The 19981-nt window shown below is 30.4% G+C and overlaps 4 protein-coding genes and 1 long non-coding RNA gene across 6 annotated transcripts in view; 4 read left to right on the forward strand and 1 right to left on the reverse strand.

Annotated features, from left to right (window-relative positions):
• LOC125847385 (phospholipase A1-IIgamma-like) overlaps nt 1-7255 on the forward strand; it is an 11098-nt gene extending 3843 nt beyond the window's left edge. The window contains exon 4 of the mRNA XM_049527017.1: nt 7182-7255. Coding sequence (XP_049382974.1) covers nt 7182-7255 — 74 coding nt within the window. The remainder of the gene's footprint in view (nt 1-7181) is intronic.
• Nucleotides 2531-4032, forward strand: LOC125848208 (zingipain-2-like). Its single transcript, XM_049528035.1, has 2 exons — nt 2531-2996; nt 3322-4032. The coding sequence occupies exons 1-2, from the start codon at nt 2546-2548 to the stop codon at nt 3903-3905; spliced, it is 1035 nt and encodes a 344-aa protein (XP_049383992.1). The 5' UTR covers nt 2531-2545; the 3' UTR covers nt 3906-4032.
• Nucleotides 7256-7979: 724 nt separating the features above from the next.
• On the forward strand, nt 7980-9395 carry LOC125848210 (zingipain-2-like). 2 transcript variants are annotated; one of them, XM_049528039.1, is made up of 2 exons: nt 7980-8502; nt 8734-9395. In XM_049528039.1, the coding sequence occupies exons 1-2, from the start codon at nt 8064-8066 to the stop codon at nt 9297-9299; spliced, it is 1005 nt and encodes a 334-aa protein (XP_049383996.1). In that variant the 5' UTR covers nt 7980-8063; the 3' UTR covers nt 9300-9395. The 2 variants fall into 2 exon arrangements, with proteins under 2 accessions (XP_049383996.1, XP_049383994.1); XM_049528037.1 differs by having other exon boundaries at nt 7983-8502; nt 8713-9395.
• A 4341-nt stretch (nt 9396-13736) lies between these two features.
• Nucleotides 13737-14399, forward strand: LOC125848216 (uncharacterized). The gene has a single exon (XM_049528047.1). It carries the CDS (start codon nt 13768-13770, stop codon nt 14200-14202), a length of 435 nt encoding a protein of 144 aa, XP_049384004.1. The 5' UTR covers nt 13737-13767; the 3' UTR covers nt 14203-14399.
• Nucleotides 14400-14988: 589 nt separating this feature from the next.
• LOC125848221 (uncharacterized) lies at nt 14989-18706 on the reverse strand. The gene is made up of 2 exons (XR_007444498.1): nt 18449-18706; nt 14989-15033 (listed from the first exon to the last, which is right to left on the reverse strand). It is a non-coding gene; the product is annotated as an uncharacterized LOC125848221 (long non-coding RNA).
• Between the last annotated feature and the right edge of the window lie 1275 nt (nt 18707-19981).

Consider the following 19981-nt stretch of genomic DNA (forward strand, 5'->3'; position numbering starts at 1 on the left):
AAAAAATAACAGTGTATTCATACGTTAGGAAACTTTTTAATATTTTAGTGAGAATCTGTTTTCCACTCTATAGCCTTAAAAATGAGATTCTTATTTGAAAATTAGGTGATTTTGACTAGATTCTTTGAAGTGAATTATTTTTATTCACGAAATTTCTACTGATTCTTTTGTAAAGTTAAATGCATGTCCAGGTATCTAGTGTAATTTTCGTTCTACCACAACCAGCATGTAGTTGCTAATTCTTAATTAATTCAGTGCTTTTCTTGAGTAGAGACTTTGTAAATTGATGCAATAGTTAAAGTTGTTGAGAAAAAGACGAGAAGATATTATTTTCCCATCAATTCATTGGGCAAATTAATCAACAATCAAACGAAGATAGTTTCAACTTTATAGCACATCCATGAGCAAGACTTTGTCTACTTTTTCATATCAATAATCTGACAAAAAAATGTAGACCCAGATTTTTGGAATCATTAATATATAATCATAGTCTACAGTTCTTTTGGGGACGTACGTATGATGAAATTATATGGTAACCAAACAGATTAACATAGACCTTGCACAAAATCACTTGACAAATGGTCCAAGTAATATATTTTTGACCTTTTATAAACTATCGACAGTCTTCTTTTATTTTATTTTTTTCCTTTTTGTTTAGCTATCGAGACATCACAATTCACACAGTGAACTATGTTCCATTGCATGTATAAGAATTTTAATGAAAAAAGCTTTTCTTAATTAATCAATTATAGATGAAGTATTATTATATATATATAAATACGTACCTTCTCTACCGTAAGTTTTACTTCACAACCACAAAAAAAAGGAAAGAAAGCTTATTCAGTTTTTGTATTGTTTTAACTTGCCTTGAAGTCGTCCTAGCTAGTCTCCTAAAAAGTTATAATAGGTCGATTCCTGGAAAACGAAATGATATATAGACATTTTAGTCTCAATTGGAAATGTGTGTACATGATAGAACAAGAGCAGAAAATCCTTGAATTTACCAAACTCGATCGGTGGAGTTAAAGAACGTCTAATTCCAATATATATCTATCAGGGTGTGGAAACTTCTTTTAATAAGAATAGTCTAATTAGTTCGTTAAATATCCAACATCAATTCATAGATAGCATTGCAAATGAATTTCGTTTGAATAAGTGATTTTTTTCATCACAAAACGTCTATGTATTATTTTATATTTTTCAATTTTAATGCATATATGTAGATATCTAGTGTATTTTTTGTTCTACCACTACCAGCATGTACACTACAAGAAAACAAGAAATAACTAAGCGATTAATAAAATTCAGTAACTAAACAACATAAATTTCATACTAATTTTATTTAGCTACGGATTGGCGACTGATTATAAAAAAAATACAATTTATTTAGAGTTATCTAAGCAACAAATATATTTTGTAGTTAATTCTTTTCTATATGTGGTAGTTGCTAATACTTAGTTAATTCGGTGCTTTTCTTGAGTAAAGATTTTGTAAATTGATGCAATAGTGAAAGTTGTGGAGAAAGAGAGATGAGAAGAGATATTAGCTTCCCATCAATTCTTTGGGCAAATTATCAGCAATCAAATGAAGATGACTTCCACAATACTATAGCACATGCATGAGCAAGACTTGGTCTAATTTTTCATAACAATTAGTGTATCTGACAAAAACGTTGCAGAAGGAATTCCAAGAGAAGCAAAGATTCCTACGCAAAGTACGTAGACCCAGATTTTTGGAATAATCAATAATGTCCTTCGATTCACAATTAAGCTGCCCCATTAATATACCCATTGTCATCAGTCCCTTCGAGGGGGCGTGGAATAAAATTGTAACGAAATAGATTAGCATAACCTTTGCGCAAAATTACTGGCACAACTCGACAAATGCTCTAACTCTACGTAGTAATAATATAATCGTTGACCTTTAATTGATTGTCGACATAGTCTTTTCTTTAATCTTTTTCTTCATTTTTTTTTGTCTAGTAGTCCAGATATCACGCAGTGAGCTATGTTGTATACTTGTATTGCTTGTAATAAGAATATTAAAGGAAAAAGATTTTCTTAATTAATCAATTATAGCTCAATTGTTGATATTATATAAATACGAACCTTCTCTACTTCTTGTTTTTTTAAAAAAAAAAAAGATGTAGGAGGGGATTGATTACAAGGTAGGGAGTCGAACCCTCGTCAATAAGGTAGAGTTCAGGTAGTCAACAAGCTGAGATATGAATATTATCTACGTACCAACTTCTCTACCGTGTGTTTTATTTGACGAAAAAAAGGAAAGAAAGATTACTCTGTTTGTATTGTTTAAATTTGCTTGAAGTCGTCCCAGTCTCCCAAAAAGTTATAATAGGTTGATCATTCCTGGAAAACGAAATGATTGACATTTTAGGCTCAATTGGAAATTTTTGTACGCGAAAATTCTCAATATTGTGCTTATATAAACTCTGTTAACATCGATGTGTGCTTATTCACTCAGCCTCTCTTTTAATTTTTAACTAGTTCCTATTTCAATACTCCTATTTCATTACCATTTAGTATCAATGGCTTTCAATTTTTGCCTCAAGAATATTATTGTTCTTGTTCTTTTTCTCATTCTTAGCCTATGTCCCTTTATAGTGACTTCCCGTGACTTAAAAGAATCATCCATGCTTGAAAGGCATGAAAAATGGATGGCTCATCATGGACGTGTATACAAAGATGATATAGAAAAAGAACATCGCTTCAAAACATTTAAGGAAAACGTTGAGTTCATCGAATCGTTCAACCAGAACGGAACTCAACGTTATAAGCTAGCCATCAATAAATATGCTGATCTGACCACTGAGGAATTTAAAGCATCATTTATGGGGCTTGACACTTCATTATTATCCCAACAAGAATCAACAGATACAACAACGTCCTTTAAATATGGTAGTGTGACTGAAGTTCCATATAGCATGGACTGGAGAAAGTCGGGAAGTGTCACAGAAATCAAAGATCAAGGTGTATGTGGTAAGACCAGTTCAAATTCTTATTAGTTTCATTTGAGTTGTGATTAAGTATGTTCGTCTTAAAATATTTGTGAGGCATACTTTTTCTTTGTGAGAACCAAACTGTATGAATTTTAATATATAATTTAATATCATGTATTTTTTTCGTCATACTAATATGAGAATAATTCCTACTTATAGTTATTTAATTTCCATATAGTTTTTAAATATCTAAATTGTAATTTTAAAATGTGACAACTATTTTTTAATAGACAGAGTATATGTGTGCTCTAGAAAATACTAGGTACGTACATCGCTTGCTTTTAAATAAAATATCACACGTACAGGATGTTGTTGGGCATTTTCTGCAGTCGCGGCTATAGAAGGAGCATATCAAATTGCAAACAACGAACTAATCTCACTATCGGAGCAACAACTATTGGATTGCTCTACGCAGAACAAAGGTTGTGAGGGCGGACTAATGACGGTAGCCTACGACTTTTTACTTCAGAATAATGGCGGGGGCATTACCACGGAGACTAACTATCCTTATGAAGCAGCTCAAAAAGTTTGCAAGACCGAACAATCAGCAGCAGTGACTATCAGTGGCTACGAAGTTGTACCATCTAGTGAGTCATCGTTGTTGAAAGCTGTAGTGAATCAACCAATTTCTGTTGGTATTGCGGCTAACCATGAGTTTCATATGTACGGAAGTGGAATATATGATGGAAGTTGTAGCCCTAGCCTGAATCATGCAGTGACAGTGATAGGCTATGGGACAAGTGAAGAAGATGGTACAAAATATTGGATAGTGAAGAATTCATGGGGGAGTAGTTGGGGTGAGGAAGGATATATGAGAATTGCTAGAGATGTTGGAGTTGATGGTGGCCATTGTGGCATTGCAAAGGTTGCTTCTTTCCCAACTGTTTGAATTTCTATTAAAAAAACAGGCATTGTTATTACTAATATTATATATGTACGTAGAAGAAATGCCAAGGCTATTGCTTGTAATTCATGATTCAAGAATAAATTAATCAATACTAGAGGTTTTGCTTTTTGTTGGGTTCTCAGGGGGTGATTAGGGCGTCATGCGGAAGCTTACAATTTACAAATCATATAGTTGATAAATCAGCTAACAAAAAAACTTATACTAAAAATCAAAATATTATTATATCAAAACTAATATAAAGAAAAACATTGAAGCTTTAGAGAGAATAAATCTCCCCATAAACAAGACTCTTAAACGACTACATTGTGGATGTTATTGTTCTTGTGTTAGAAGAAACAAACATATATTTATAGAGTCCTAAAACCTTTTCTACTAGAAAAGGAGTCCTAAAAGGAGAGAATAAACCAAATATAAAATAATATTATATTTTCCTTTCAAGAAAAGTAAAAATATTTATGGTAATGTTTTGTTTTTTTTAAGAAAAAATAAATCTTAAACTATGGTAAGAAAATCATGGCAAAACCCTAACACTTTTTTCATTTTTTAAATGATACAGTTATATGGTGCTTGTTACTTATATCATCTTGTAGCCTAGATCAGATTTAGGAGGGCGAGGGTGTTTACCCGAATTCTCTCTCAAGAAAGAAATTCATAGGATCTAAATAATTGACCAAATTCATCTACTTCGTCAACACACCTAAATTGAAACTTAGAAATTAGATAACCCCAAAAAATGGGGGGAAAAAAAAAACAAACTGCTGCTGTAAAAAGCAGCATGGGATTAAAGAAATGTTACTACTTAAAAATCATTATTTTTTCATTGAAAAATATTTGGTAACTATTTCCACGAATACTTTAATTGAATTGGTGAGAAAAAAATAATAATATAGCATTTTTATACTGAATAATTAGGAGGTTTTCCAATATTTCAATGAAAATCTAGTTCAATAGATACGGAGAAGTGTGGTGTGTGTGGGCGGGGGGCGCAGGAGATCATGTTTCTAGCACAATTTTTTTATGAATTCACAGGAAAACTTTATTTCAAGTAGTCAAAAAAAAGGGGATGAAAAGGAGGATTTGTTTTTCTTTTTTCGCTAATTAGAAAGTTATAATTTTTTGTAAAATGTATTAAAAAAAAAATTAAAAAAATGTGTGTCATTTGTTAATTTATCTATTTGACACAATATCTTATGATTGCAATTTTCACATGATGTTTGATGGATTCGAATGTCCACGAAACACATCTGTATGAAATAAAATTATTAATCTAATCATTGACAGAATTGGCCAATGTATCCTACCATTGACTTGATTATTGACTTCAAATCCTTTCGATATTGAAAAATTAACTCCTACTATTATCTTTTTCACGTGGAACTTTTTTCTTTTGTTTTCTTTTTACTTTCAAATTTCCCAAGTACTTCACATATATATATTTGTGGTGCAAACTATGTACTTAGATGGAGTAATTTCTTGGTCGTCTTTAATTTCCTAAAATGAATAATATAATTTCATAATTATATTACTCCTATAAACAAAAGCTGAAGAAAATTAATGCTGAATTTTCAACGCGAGTGGACAAGTCCGAACATATAACTTAAATAGCTTGTCTATATTCTCTTGACTAACTAATCAAGGATATATACTACCTCCTTTTCCTACCAGTTAGGTAACTTCAATAAGCAGAATCGTACGAAACAATTTAAGAAAGAGATTGCTCAGGGCCACAACTCGATTTGCAAATTATTTCTAGGTGTGACAAGACAGGCGAATTAGGTTGAAATTAGAGAGTTTAAAATGGGCTAATTTTTAAATTGAGTTGAATCAAGACTCTTCCAAATTTACTTTATACTAAGTTGGACAGAAATTGAGTTGATTTTTTATCCGCTTAATCTAAGCCATGTTGCCATACTAATATAATTCATAAAAAATGGGACCAAATTTGCCAAAAGAAAATACAAAGAATATGAGATTTCATCCCGGCCTTGGATTGGAGATTTTCGACCCAGGACCCGATAGCTACCCGGGACTTCAGATTTGACCTGTTCCACGACCCTAATTTGGGACCTGAGTTACTAAAAACAAAGAAAGAAATATTATTTTTTAAACAGACTAAGAGCGTGTTTGGATTGCTTCTAAAGTATGCTTATTTTTTAAAAAATTGCTTTTGAAAAGAAAAAAAATTGTGTTTGGCTAATTCATTTGGAAAGTGATTTTTATAAGCAAATTGTGTTTGACTAATTATTTAACTAAATGCTTTTAAGTGTCAAATTACAATAAAAGAACAAGTATCAATGTACTTTTAACATGAAGATTATTTTATACATAGAAATTATTTTAAATATCTATTATAAAAAAATTTGATCAAACTTTTATTGTTATTGAATTAAAATGTACATATTCAACTTTTCAATCAATATTATACATAGATAAATTAATAAAAATATTGATATATTCTTGATATGATGATTTAAATATAATTACAAATATCAATTATAAAGTAATGATAATAAACGTAAAATAATAAAAAAAATATTATATAAAAAAATTCTTAAATGAAACTTTTACCAAAGTTATGAGATATGTTAATTAATTAATAAGAAATATATGAGGAAATATGTAAATATAGATGGGATATTTTGGTCTTGTAAAAAATAATTTTCTGCTTCTGCTTTTGGTTTTTTTTTAAGAAGCCGAAATTTTTAGTTTCTTCCAAATAGTAGAAAAACTGCTTCTGCTTCTATTTAAAAGCAATTTTATTGATTTGTCAAAAACCTTATTTTTCAAAAAAAATACTTTTTTTTTTCAAAATAAATATTTTTGGTCTTCCAACGGCAATGTCAAACAGGCTCTAAAAATGATACAAGTATGGAGTGTAGTGAGCTGCTAATCTCTATTCTCTCTTAACAACTTTAATAAGTGTGTAACTGACTACTACTAAGTATTAACAGCCTTAAATTTCTAATTAACTTTCACTTACAATGACAATTTTGCCCCTTCTCTACAATTGGTACATAATACTCCCTCCGTTCCATTTTATATGTAATATTTTACTTTGTATTTGCATTAAGAAATGATGTAACTTTACCATTATACCTTTATTTAATGTTTTCTTAAGTCAACTTAATTAATAAATGACAAGATTAATTAACTATTCTATCAAGGGTATAATAGGCAAAATATGATAATTTATGCATAAATTTTATAAAATGACAAGTATTGTGGTTCAGTTACTTATAGAAAGGGATGACATATAAAATGGGACGGAGGGAGTACATGTTAAAACTTTTCAAAGGAAAATTAATTGTCATTGTTGTCTGGTCAGTAATTGATAGTAGATACAAGCATAAACACTTTATATTGGAGTCGGGAAACAGCTAGAGGCAAAGCCCATAACTGCAATATCTCTTCGATAAAACAAAACAGAAATTAGTATACAGCGATTGATACATTAATTTCTCAGACTAGATTATAATTTGATGGAGTAACTTGCAATTAGTGTATTGACAGGCTTTAATTAAGACGGGGTCTACTAGAAACAAATTATTTATCTCTCTAAGGTAGGGATAAAGTTTGCGCTTATGCCATTCTATGCAAACCCCACTTGTGGACACTTGATATCAGGGGCAGAGTTACAAGCTGGGTATGGGTTCGATCGAACCCAGTAACTTTTACTCAAAATTCAAATAGTATATTAGTATTAAGCAGTTTATTAAATATGTATAAATATTATGTTTAGAACCAGTTATTAACATCTAAAATCATCGTTATAAAAATTAAAATTCTGACTTCAATCGGTACGTTTGCAATTAGTGTACTAGTACTTGCTACTGGTATATCCATATTTTATGCATAATTAGCCCAAAAAAACTGAAGACAGGAAGGTGGACCCTTATAGAAAATGAACTGACACAAGAACTTGGTCATCAATGTTTTAGATCAATATCATAAAGGGAACGCGTAAGAAAATTCTATAGAAAAAAAATAATTCACCTTTACACCTATATATACCTTTTCCAAAAAAAAATAAAAAATATATATATACCTTTTCCATTTGTATTACTACTAATTACTATTTTCTTGAACTCTGATACCTCATCTTTTATTTTCGTATAACAAATATAGTTTCAGATTTTAACAATGGCATTGAAATTTTGCAGGTTAAGCCTCGTTGCACTTTTGCTAGTGGTCGGAACTCTCAGGTTCCGAGCTACTAGTACCCGTGACTTGCAGGTGTATTCCATGCTCGAAAGACACGAAAAATGGATGAGTCACCATGGGCGCGTATACAAAGATGATGTTGAAAAGGCAGAGCGATTGAAGATATTTAAAGAAAATGTCGATTTTATCGAGTCATTCAACAATGATGCTGTTCATTCTTACCAGCTTGGCGTCAATAAATTTGCAGATCTAACTAATGAAGAGTTTCAATCTATGGTTGGTAGATATAATCTATCTTTCCTTCCAAAGACATCGAATTTGCAATCATTTAGTTACGAAAGTGAAAATTCCAGTCCGGATAGTTGGAACTGGAGAGAGCAGGGTGCTGTTACTCCTGTTAAGGACCAGGGTAAATGTGGTAAGTCCCAAATCAAAGTACATCCTCCTGTTCAATTCAAAATTCAAAGTTAAAAATACTAGAACTTCAAATTCTGGTTCCACATCCGACGATAGCAGGTTTAGACTAAACTTTCCTTACAAACGTAGTACCTAATTTATCTGCACAAACTAAATAGTGTATTATGCTACTGTGAATTGATAAATTACTACTAGCTACTATAAAATGCAGGGTCATGTTGGGCATTTTCAGCAGTAGCAGCAGTAGAAGGACTGAACCAGCTAAAAACTGGCAACTTAATTTCACTATCAGAACAACAACTTCTAGATTGTGAGTCCACAAACAACAACGGTTGTGGAGGCGGCGTCAGGAACGAAGCATTCCTATACATAGCAGAAAACGGAGGGCTCACAACAGAATCAAATTACCCATACACTGGAATTCCTGGAACTTGTAATAGCGAAAAGGCGGAATCAACGGCCGTAACAATTTCGAGCTACAAAACAGTGGATCCAAGTGAATCAGCATTGTTACAGGCAGTAGCAATTCAGCCAGTCTCTGCAGGCATAAATGTTGGGAGTGACAAATTTCGATTTTACAAAGGTGGAATTTTCAGTGGGGAATGTGGGGAGAGTTCACATCATGCAGTTACAGTGGTAGGGTATGGAATAAGTGAGGATGGTAGTAGTAATTATTGGTTGGTGAAGAATTCATGGGGAGAAAATTGGGGTGAAAGTGGATATATGAGAATGGCTAGAGATGTTGTGAATGGTGGAGTTTGTGGCCTTGCTACTCGAGCTTCTTTTCCTACTGCTTAGTGTGAGGCAGAGGATTTCACAACTCTCTTTTATCTTAACACGCATTGCCATGTACCCTCCTATTATCTTATTCATCGATTTTTATGATTACACCGAGGTCATTGTGATTGCGTTATTCAAGTAATCACTCTAATTATTTAAAAATGCTTTGAGTTTTTTTAACAATAAAGTGCATGTGTTCACATCACATAGAGTATAGAGCAGATGGTATTAGGTGCCTCTTTGATACTTCTCCTTATTGCCCTCTGAAAAATCTAATCCACAACAAATATGTTCACAATCAACCTTGTATTTTTCTTTTCATATGCAATTTCTTGTGAAGCAGAAGTTTTTGAATTTCTATATCGATTTTAAATAACTAGATTCACAATTAAATTTCTTGACATATCTACAGAATTTAGGCTAAATTTATATCCGGTTAACGTGAGTCCATATATAACTTTTAGGGGTCATTTGGTGTGATGGATAAAAGAACTTAATCCAGAGATAACTTTTAAGTGGCCTTTAATCCATTGTTTGGTTTCAAAAGTTGGGATAACTTATCCCAGGACTAACAATTAGTCCTGGAATAACTTATCCTTACCTGGGGTGAAATAGTAATCCCAGGATAACTTATCCTGGAATAAATTAGGTAAAATAACAAAAATAGCCCCCCTTAAACTCTCTTTTTTACTCCACTTTACATTCATGTCTATTAACATATTTTTTCACAACATTTATAATAACATTCACAACCTTAATTATTAGTTGTTCTTATGATAATATATTTTTCCATTAAAAAATTATATTTTATAAATATAATTTTTATATATGAATATATTATAAGTTGAATTTTATTTGCCTAATTCTTATGTTTATTTTTATTTTGATTTTTCTTAAAATGTTCACTCCACTACTAAATTGCATATTTTTAATTAAATAATTTACTACTCACTTAAAAATTATATTTTATATATCAATTATAATATAGATAACTTTAATGATAAAATTTATATTACTTTAATAAATTTAAAATGAAAGTTTTAGTTTTAAGCTAAATAAGATGAATGTTTAGTTTTAAACTAAATACGATGAAAATTTTATTTTAAAGCTAAATAAGATGGAAGTTTTATTTTTAAGTTAAATAAGATGAAAGTTTATTTTAAAAACAGACGGTACAATAATGGAAATGCACACACAAAATATTTAAGCTAAATAAGATGATTTTTTTTTTTGTTTAAAAGAATAACTAATTAAAGCTTGCAAAGTAAAGTAATAAATAAATAAGGTGGAGGATATTATCGTCAACAAACAACTTATTCTTAAAAATTATGCAATGAATATAATTGAATATGACAAACCAAACAAGCAATAAAAACTAATCACATCATAACTAATCTCAGCATAACTTATCACAGCATAACTTATCTCAGCATAACTTACATTCAAACCAAACGACCCCTTAAGCTAACACCGTCCAATCCAATTGTAACGTAAGCCTCTGAATATTGTCTTGGCATCTTCTATAACCAATCCAGGAAAGTCATTGAATACAACTGGAATTGCATGAGAAAGTTGGGATCGAAAATCAAGCTTTGAACAAATTTAGTGCCTAGTTCACATGACAATCTTAAAGCCAATCAAACTAATCTAGTTTCCAACTTCATTTTGAATGTTAAAAAATATTAATAGAATTTTGTATTTGATATTTTCATAACTAAACATTAATTTGTAAATAAAATGATAATTTTCTTGACCAAACGTCCTTAAATTGATATTTCTAATGTTGAACTTAAAAAGTAAGCAAAATGTTGATGTATATCGAATAGTTCAATTATTTAATATGATAAAAATTAATTGTATAACTTGTTTTTGTAGAATACGCAAAGTCTATGACAATACGTGAAAATTACTCATAAAGTCATAATTTTAATTTTCCCCTTAACAATAAAGTAGTCAATACCACCCGAGATTGTTTGGTTAGAAGTAAGTTATGTCGGGATTAATAACATAAAAATTAATAATATATAATTTATTTATGCAATTTAATAAAGAGAATTATTATGTGATAATTTATAATGAATGCATTGTCATGTGGTGATTAATATGCAGAAAATTTTTAGACATGAATTAATTGTGCTTAAAATGCATTTTATTTTTAAATAGTTTAATCCCTACAATAATAAAATTTCCATATTTTTGTTTCACATTCTCATAGATAATTCATAGATGACCAGTGTAAATAATATCTTATAAACTTTAATGCAAAAAATAGTAACACATTTGTATACCTCAACAAATTACTAGTATGAGATTTTGTGTTCGAATCACTAACCAAACGCACCTCACACATTTATTACTTCTATTCTTCCCACCTCTCTTCGTCAAAGAACCAACAATAATAAATACTCCCTCAGTCTTTATGGTTGTATTTCTTTTTCACACATTCTTTAAAAATATATTATTCCATCCGTTCAATAATAGTTATTCATTATAGGGAAAAAGGTTAAAAATGCCCTCAACGTATTGAAAATGGGTCAAAAATGCCCTCCTTCCACCTATTGGATCAAAAATGCCCTTAAGGTTATTTTTAAGGTTAAAAATGCCCTTCTTTAATAGAATTTTGACATGGCATAAATGAATTTTTAAATTAAACACATGGCATTAAAGTATTGATCCACGTAAATTTTTGACACAACTCAAAGAATCCGACCGATGACTGGATTGGACTTCCATCTTCCTGTTTCCTATTATTGAGGAACCTGCAGTGCTCACTTCCACCAAAAACTCCATAGCAAACATCCATTGCATCCCAATGTGCCACCAGTAACCTTCGCCTGAACATGGTAACAATCCCCGCAGTGGAACCACCCAGGGTATTGGTGACCACGGTCCGTCCGACCGTCCCACGAAGGTCCAGTTTCCTTGATCAACCATATGTGGGTACGCAACAAGAATTCTATGGAAGGATCCAGGATTAAACCCAAACCACAACAATAATGTTCCTAATAGATTTCAGTCTGTGACACTCAAACCAATCAACCGTGGTGAAATCCGTTCAATAAATTAATTAGATTCGAACAAAAAAAATCCAGAAAATCAGCTGGGTTATATTAAAAAGGGTAGGTCAGTTCCATTGAGTTGGGTAAAAAATTCAAAGGGTGATATAATAAAATTATCCTTCTATTTATAGTTTCTTAAGGGGTGTGTCAAGTCAATAATGGATAACTATTATTGGACAGAGAGAGTAATTAGCAAGTTTTCCTTGACATTTTCATCCTAGTTTATGTCTTAATATATAATTTTTCTTTGTTAAATTTTTACGTTATTGAAGTGTTGTAGTAACAATTGATACTAAGAATAAAATGAGAAAAAATAATTAATTTTGTTTTGAAATTCTAAAATAATAAGTACTCCATTCGTATAATTTTACTTATCCCGTATTTCGATTCCCCACATAATAATCTCCTCCTCATTTCCTTTTCTTCTACCCGCAGTTTTTTTTTTTTTTCAAAAAATTATTACTTTTTCCCCAAATTATTTTTCAAAACCTAAAACTAAACGTCAATTAATATGATATGTGGTAAATACTCATATTAATTATTTTTCATAAAGGACCTACAAAATTCAAACATACTTATAAAAGTGAATGAGGGCAGTAATTTGAGATAGTATTTTTAAAATCAGATAATTTGAAATATAGGGAGTAAAAATATATTTTTTTTTAAAAGAAATTGGGGAAAAGGCTCAAATATGCTATCCAACTTTGAGAAAAGGCTAAGATATGTCATTCATTTAAAGTTTGGCTCATCTATATCATTTCCGTTTGAGAAAAGTCTCATCCATGCCATTATTTATTAATTGAAATGACATAGATAAGTCAAATCTTATACTGATGACATATATGAGCATTTTTTCAAAGTTCAATGACATATTTGAGCCTTTTTCTTTTTTAAAAAAATGATTTAATTAATGGCGTGGCCTGAATCATAATTAACCATGTGTAAAAAATAATTTTGCAAAATTGAAATTTTTTTCAGTTAACAAATAATGGCATGAATAAGTCTCTTCTCAAAAGGAAATGACATAGATAAACCAAACTTTATACGAATGGCATAATTAATCTTTTTCTCAAAAGTTCGATTTCATATTTGAACTTTTTCCTTAAAAATGGCAAACTCGTAAATAAGAAAAGAAAGTCAACTAATCCAACAAACAAGAACTTTCCAAGTGATTTCCTTTGTGCTTCTTAGAAACTCAGGTGATTTCCAACAAATCAAACCTCCGAACAACCCAAGAAACAACGTCACCATTGAAACATCATCACCTCGACGACTTAACACGGTTTTTTTTTACCTGAATCCTATCAAACAAAGAAAGAGTCTTCAAATTAAATTACAGCTAAATTTTCAGCGTGTATATATATAACACGTAATGGCAGAGAATTTAAATATCGGAGGTGCATGCAGTACTTGGACAAGCATTCAGAATGTTATCCGAATCAATCACACAAACCGGAAAAACATCCGTCTGTTTCGATTCCAATTTTCGACGATTAAATTCGACTTTGCTTTCAATAAAACCAGTGCTTGATGATATAGAGAGACTAAACAAAGCCTTGGAAGGGAGAGAATCAGAGATTGATATATTCAAGAAGAGGTTAGAGGAAGGTGAGAAGCTTGTTCGTAAAAGCGCGAAAATCAAACGTTACAATGTGTGTAAAAGGTGGTACTATTCGAAGAAATTAGCTGATTTAGAAAAATCGACTATGAAGTTCTTTGAGGTACATGGCTTAATGCAATCATGCAGGGATAGGAAAAAGATACTTGTTGCACTCAAAGAAGAAGGAGAGAAGTTGGATGAAATTTACGCTATTTTGAAGGACATGAAACTTAATAAAACCCCAAGGATCTCTACCATATAAAGTGAAGTCTAAGGAGGATATATTTGTCGTGTGATATTGTCACACAACGAAAATATAATACTATGCAAGAAAATGTTTTACTTATTTAGTCGAACAAACTATCATTTGAATTTTATTTCCTAAGTATTGAACTTTATAAACGAGATTTGTAATTGATCTTGAAAAATAAATGAAATTTTCACTTTTCAGCTATAACAGATAAATGTGATTTGATAGTATAAAGTTTCCTTACACTAATGTTATAGTAGTATATAAATTAAACTCTTATAAGTTATAGGAAAGAGTCACGCATAAGGTGGTCAGTTGAAGTTATTCAGATTAAATTGAGTGTATTTATTTTTCTTTTTACACTGCGTCAATGAATAAAATTTTGACAGAAAAGAAAAAGGGGAAAGGAGGGAAATTTTAAATTTTATTTTGGGTTAGTAGTTATGGGCCAGTCTAAATGGGTCGTGAGTTTGACGAAGAGGCATACCTGTATCCAATGGATTAGTATCATGGAGCCCAAAACTAAAAAAGCCCATAGGCCTATACAAACTTGAGAATCTTATAGAAATTCCACTAATTAATTACTTAGATGCATCCTAATTTGCAATGTTACGAATCATAACAGATTATGGTCCGTCCAGATACATGTATCTCAGTATACATGAGTCAAAATTATGTGTAATTTGTTCTAGATACACTATAACCAAGTGGATACGCATGTATCTTAGATACATAACAAATATCGCTCACCTGCCTAGCTTCCCTTCTCATCTCGCTCATCAGTCTCCTATGTATATGGGATACATGACTATCTCGCTCGCCTATCTCCCTATTTTAGTGTATCTGGTAGCAAAAATACATGTATTCATGTGTATCTTCCACAATTTATGATAGGAAACTTTTAATTAGTGTTAAGATACATAATTATTTAAAAATATAAATAGAATTATATATATGGAATGAATATATGTATAATAAGGTAGTTTTACCTAAAACTTTGCTTATGATGCCTAAGGAAAAGTTTCCATATTGAATAGTGTCTTTTTGAAAAGAAAAAAAAAATCAACATGATTTTTTGCAAAATAAGAATTACTTTATTTATTATTTAAAAATAAATGGACATACATCAAGAGAGAGAAATCCATTTTATCCAAAAACAAAATATTTCAATTTTAAGAATATGAAAAACTAATTTTAATTAGTTAAATGGCCTTTACGTTAAGATTTTCTGCCAAAAATAAAATAAAATTGTAGTTCTTCTTTCTTTGAGTTTGGTTTTAAAATATCTTTTGGGAAAAAAAAGTTTCCCAAACGTCTTTCTCCAAAAATTAGAACCAAAATTCACTCATAACATGCATCTTCATTGAGAGATGGCTGGAAGAAAATGAGAGGGATAGAGACTTAACCTGTTGAAGCATATGTATGTACTATTTTAGCTACTTGTTCATGTAAAAGGTTACGTACGTTAATTAGGCCAAAAGTGACAGCTGCAAAATGTGAATTATGGTCCCAACTTCATTAGTTCAAATTTGAGTCAATTATGGCTTCTCTTGACCTAGGATTTGGCTAGGTCAGAGGTGTTAACTCTACTTCTAATTTTTCAAAACACAAAAGGTTTATGGAATATGAATGAGTATCTGAATAATGAGATTACTATAAAACGATTGCTTAATTGTGTAATTGATTTCAATGAAAAACGTTATAATAGATTTAACAAAAGGCTAATGAAATAAAACACCAACTTAACCTAGATCCTTCAGTTGATAAATTTAAGGGTAAAAAATCTAACTATACAATCCAGGCACCCTAAAATATTGTATAACATTAGGTTTAATTAACAACAATATTCTCAATCAAAATTGTTTCTTAAAGCTTATAACATACATATTTAACGAGGATATTTTTTCCCCTCTGTCTTTACGTTTTATAAGGTTAATTAAGTTGATACCCTACATCAATATGTTTTCTTCATAATTTATCAATTTTAACATTTTAAAACAAAAAAACTACAACGTCCTCAGTTTTATATTACTTGATACAGGTTGACCTGACACACTTTTAAATAAATTTAGTATTAGAGTTGTATTTTACTAAACTAATTTTATGTATATAGTTATTATAATTAAGGGTAGGGTGAGAAAAAAAAATGATAAAACTCTCTTAATTTGTTAAAATAGACAAGTAAAATTAAACATCTACTTTTAGTATAGGAGTCAAGTAAAATGAAACAGAAGGAATACTAAATACTCTATGATGTGTCTCATATTAGTTATTTTATTTTGCTACTCAAGAGTCGATGACTACTCTTCAGAGCTTAATTAAGATTAGTCTTATTTAATACTTTAAAATTACAATTTAAATATTTAAAAACTATAAAAAAAAATATTATAAGTTACTATTATTTCTAATATTAATATAAAAGGTTTACTAAAAATACTAATTAAAATTGACTGCAAAAGGTGTGAAACATGACAAGGACTGAATAGAGTAATTAGTATGCATTTCGGACCAAAGCTAACGGCCAGTAAGTATAACCACTTTAGTGTACATTAAGCTACATTCCAGATAAAAAAAATAACGACAACAACAGCAATAATACCGATTTATATTAACGTGACACATTGCATTCATGCACAAATAGTTCCAAACGTATAATGACAAAACAAATTAGAAGCCAAATTAGTCATAATCTTATTAGAAGATTATTAGTCAAATAAACGTGACCTCAAAGGGAAAGATCAGAAGAAACGGATGGACATTATTCAAACTGTAAATTTCACTTATCCTTGTAAATTGGGCAAGGAGAAAGATGGTTGATAAATGATTCTATGATTGAAAACATAATTAAATTTTCTAAACACGTTCTTTTTAACTATTCAAATTTTTAGACGAAAGAATTACAGAATCAATTAGGGGCAGAAGTAAAAATTAAAATACAAGTTCGACCGAATTCATAATGTTTTATGATTGCATTAATTTAAGTGTTGCAATCATATATGTGTTGAATCAAATTGAATTCGCGTGTAAGATAAGAAAGGTACACGTCTTATAGTGCAAATTGGGAGGAGCAACTTTCAATATGGGCAATACAGCCACTAAAGTAGGCCTCCAACTCCACTTCAACCTCAAACCCCACTCTCTTCATGTAGCCCACCTATATATACACCTAAGTCCATTTTGAGTTACTTGACTTTCACAATCAAGTTGACCTTCTAAAAGTTCCTCTCCAATCAGAGGCGGAGCAAGTATTAGGAATTTGGGTTCTAAATTTCCTTCCTCTTCCTTAACATTGAGTTGCCAATTAATTGTGTTAGGGGTTCACAAGTTATTACTTATATTTTTGGCAAAATATAGAGTCTACGGAAAAGCTACTGGGTTTGTCCGAACCCATAGACCCCACCTAGCTCCGCCCTAGTAGTAAGAAATTGTTGGAGTATAGTAAATTATAATAATACTGAAGTGTGTTACTTTAGTGGTATAAATTCACATGAAAATAGTCAATTATTCGTGGTGTAATTCATATATTCACTAATAGCATAATCATTCACTAATTATCCACCATCAACTCATGATCTACAGTACTATGATTCCATTATTTTGTTACTTAATTTATGGAAGGAAGATGTTCTTTTGGTGAAATTTTGGATGCTTCAATTATTCTAGAGTTATTTGAGTTATACGACATAGTTGAATTGTTATATCTAATTGGAGGAAACAAGTTAAGAGTTATATTCTATATACTTAAAGAGAATGAGATATCCAAGTCTTAGCCTGAAAATTTATTTATTTATTTATTTTTGTGTATTTTATCTATCAATTGTAATTTGTGATATACAAAAAATAATACAAAAATTGCCTTACTTGTTTGAACTATGTTTTTAAAACAGATTTGCGAGGTGTAAACCTCCACGTAAGGGGGCTTAAGTTCCATAGTTTTTAAAAAATATATATTTTAAAATAAAATAGAGTTTAGAAACGGATAAAAATGAAAATTATGCTAAAGGCTTTAAGATTGCAAGAACCAATTTCATTCCACGGCCACCTACAATGTCTCTTTACATTACATAAGATTAAGTAAAAAAGCAAACTAGCTAACCAAAAGGCATACCGTCCATTTTAGGGCTCCCAAAGTTAGGTTAAAGTCTTTAATTTTCAATAATTTTCATCTTTTTATTTGATTGGGAGTTTTTTGTAGCTTAAAAAATAACTGACATAAGAAAAACTTACAATAATAAAATTGAGAATAAGGGGTGCTTACCATTTGACATGCGAGTAGTCGAGCACCTTGTTTGAATAAAAAATTGTTGATCATGCAAAGTATTCATAATTGTCGGATAATTTTGTGAAGTATCAACACTAAGTCACTAATAATGTTGATTTTGTCTCATTCCTTCAAACTAATAATTAAGATGATGATGTGATCAACAATTCCTCCAAACTAGTCTTAGTTAGATAATTACGTGACCAACTCCTCCTACCTTATCCTTTTATCTTCATGCTTTGTTCTGCAATGATTCCTACCACATATTTATTTTATATATGTTCCTATATATATTGTCTCAAATCTCTACAACGCGAATTGTCAATTTCCTAATTTTCAAATTAAAGATTCGAAAACCATCGTAATTGCTCCAAAAAAAATTATGACTAAATTTAATACTTCCTCACATATAATTGAAAGAATTGTGAAAATTTAAAATACGTACCCAAATTGAACACGAAATGTAATTTTTATACTAATATAGGAGATTTTTTTTTATATCTAAGGATACACTTCACTCTCGTAGAAGCAATCGTTGTTGTAATTGGCCCACCCTCTAACAACTTGTCTAAAGATTAAAAGAGAAAGTGCAGAGTGCTCCAACTATAACCATTGAAATTGTTTTTTTTCATCAATCATAATGCCATTTTTCACAATAGGATTGGGCAGTATGCATGCGTTAAATGGAAGTACTCTCATGGCTTTTTCCCTTTTTTCAGAAAAAAATAATAATTTTGGGAAATAATGATGCCCATACTTGTTACATCATCATGCATTCATGCTCTTCTATTATTACACCAGTAATAAAGATATGAGTAAAATGTAACAAATCTGAATTGCTTAAGATATTGATAAGAGAACTGAAATGCGATTTCAATTTTAGAATCATAATTGTAATAATCAAACTATTGAATTATAATGGAAATATGCAAATAACAAGAAACTAACGATAGAGATAAGAATGGGGATGAGAAACTTAAACTCAAGAAGAAGAAGAGGACAAATATTTTTCTTCAATATGCATAAACCGGTCTTTCCAACTCATTTTCCTTGGGAAAATTATATAAAATAACAAACTATTAATTCAAATTAAATGTTATAACCATAGTTTCATTTAATTCTAATCCGTAGCAAACACTTGTCATTCGCCTCTCTCCCCAGAAATCTTGCTCGCCACTCTCCCTCACCTCTCTCACTTTTATACAAACACAAATTATACATTTGTGTTTGTATAATGCGAGAGAAAACTGTATATACAAATACAAATACATATATTTTCGTCCTATACACTTATAATTATACAAATACAAATCTTGCCCTATCAGTTCTCTTTTGCCTTTCTCTCTTTCTCGCTTTATATATAAAGTGAGAGAGAGAGAGAGATTTGATATACAAATGTTTTATTTCGATTCAATTGTATACAAATTCAAATTTTATGCAGATATACAAACACAATCATTGATACATATACATAGTAGTTACATATATACAATTATCTAACCGATATACATATACAATCGCTGCGCTTTT

The sequence above is a fragment of the Solanum stenotomum genome, chromosome 12 (assembly GCF_019186545.1).
Source record: "Solanum stenotomum isolate F172 chromosome 12, ASM1918654v1, whole genome shotgun sequence".
In the NCBI taxonomy this organism is placed as follows: domain Eukaryota; kingdom Viridiplantae; phylum Streptophyta; class Magnoliopsida; order Solanales; family Solanaceae; genus Solanum; species Solanum stenotomum.